Source organism: Anopheles bellator, unplaced genomic scaffold, assembly GCF_943735745.2.
Source record: "Anopheles bellator unplaced genomic scaffold, idAnoBellAS_SP24_06.2 scaffold02583_ctg1, whole genome shotgun sequence".
Taxonomy (NCBI): domain Eukaryota; kingdom Metazoa; phylum Arthropoda; class Insecta; order Diptera; family Culicidae; genus Anopheles; species Anopheles bellator.
The window spans coordinates 1-1,281 of NW_026686705.1; the positions used below are offsets into that span (position 1 = coordinate 1).

General features: G+C 49.2%; 1 protein-coding gene across 1 annotated transcript; it reads left to right on the plus strand.

The window, feature by feature from the left end:
* Window positions 1-55: 55 nt before the first annotated feature.
* On the plus strand, window positions 56-811 carry LOC131214811 (general odorant-binding protein 45-like; the record flags this gene model as incomplete). The annotated part of the gene is made up of 1 exon (XM_058209142.1): window positions 56-811. A coding segment is annotated over exon 1 (756 nt), but the record flags the coding sequence as incomplete, so codon positions are not given.
* Between the last annotated feature and the right edge of the window lie 470 nt (window positions 812-1,281).

The following is a 1,281-nucleotide window of genomic DNA, read 5'->3' on the forward strand; positions in this document are numbered from 1 at the left end:
ACCAATTGTTGGCACTTCGCACGAAATTATGGGCCTGCCAGGAGTGCTTTGGTCAATGGTGATTGCAGCAGCGACCTTGGGCTTCAGTGTCTCTAGCGGGGCAACCGACGTCTCACATCTGTACTTGAAGAAAAGCTTTCCGCGGGCTCTTCGCGACTGTATGCAGTATTTGCAAGTGCCACCATCACGGTGCGAACAGTACTTGGCACTAAACTTCCCGAACGACCCGCAAACGATGTGTCTCGTGCGCTGCGTCGGATTGAACCTGCGCTGGTGGAACGACACCACTGGAGTCCACACATCCGTGATCGCCAACTTCTTCCGACCGGATCCTTCCGATGTGCAGTACGAACGAGCAACGCAGCAGTGTGTGGACCGCCGACTGAACCCGACGACTGCTAATCCTTCGCTGCAGGACTGCTGTTGTCGGGCGTACAACACCTTTGTGTGCTATCTGGAAAACTACGGAACTCTGGTCTACAGTCCCCAGTACTATCCCGAGGATCGCTCCCGACAGGTGCAGATCGCGTACGATTGCATCAATATGCTGCAGGTACCGAAAACCGTGCTACAGCAATTCACGGGGGTTGGTTTCCCCGAAGTACCCGAGACACTGTGTCTCGGCCGGTGTTTCTTCCTTCGTCTTGGACTATATGACGAAGTGCGAGGCTTTAATCTGCGTCGAATGTACACTCGTGACTACGTGACTCCCAACAAGCGGTACCTGTCGAAGGAAACCTACGATAAGCTGTGCGCCATACGTCGGACCAGCCCTGATCAGTGCACGGAGGTGGACCGCGCGTATCACGAAGTAATTGGAGCACTGGAAACATCTTTCAGCAGTATCTCAATTGCGTACGAGGCCGCGAGCCGAGCGTTGAGCGATGGATCGCCTTGTTTTTTATAGAGTTTCCCGAAAGTCCATGATATTCGGTTAATTTTAAACTAGATCAATGAAACAACTGCTACTCCTAGATCATACCACTCATCCGTCCGTCCGTCCGTCATTCTAATACGGTGTTACCAATAACTGTATGCGTTATGTAAACCTCAAAGTTTAACTTCTAGCAAACACGGTGTAAGATCGTAAGAGTTGGATTGGGTCACTGTACTGTACCACTTCTAGTGGGAAAGTGTTGCCAGCCCTTTTCTTTGATTCGTGTATCTATTCATAAATTTTTTGTTTCTTTTAATATCTAACGTTAGATGTATTGATTAAATAAAATTGCAAACGCCTGCTTTTGGCGATCACTATTCGATTTTAGTTCGATGGCATGTTTT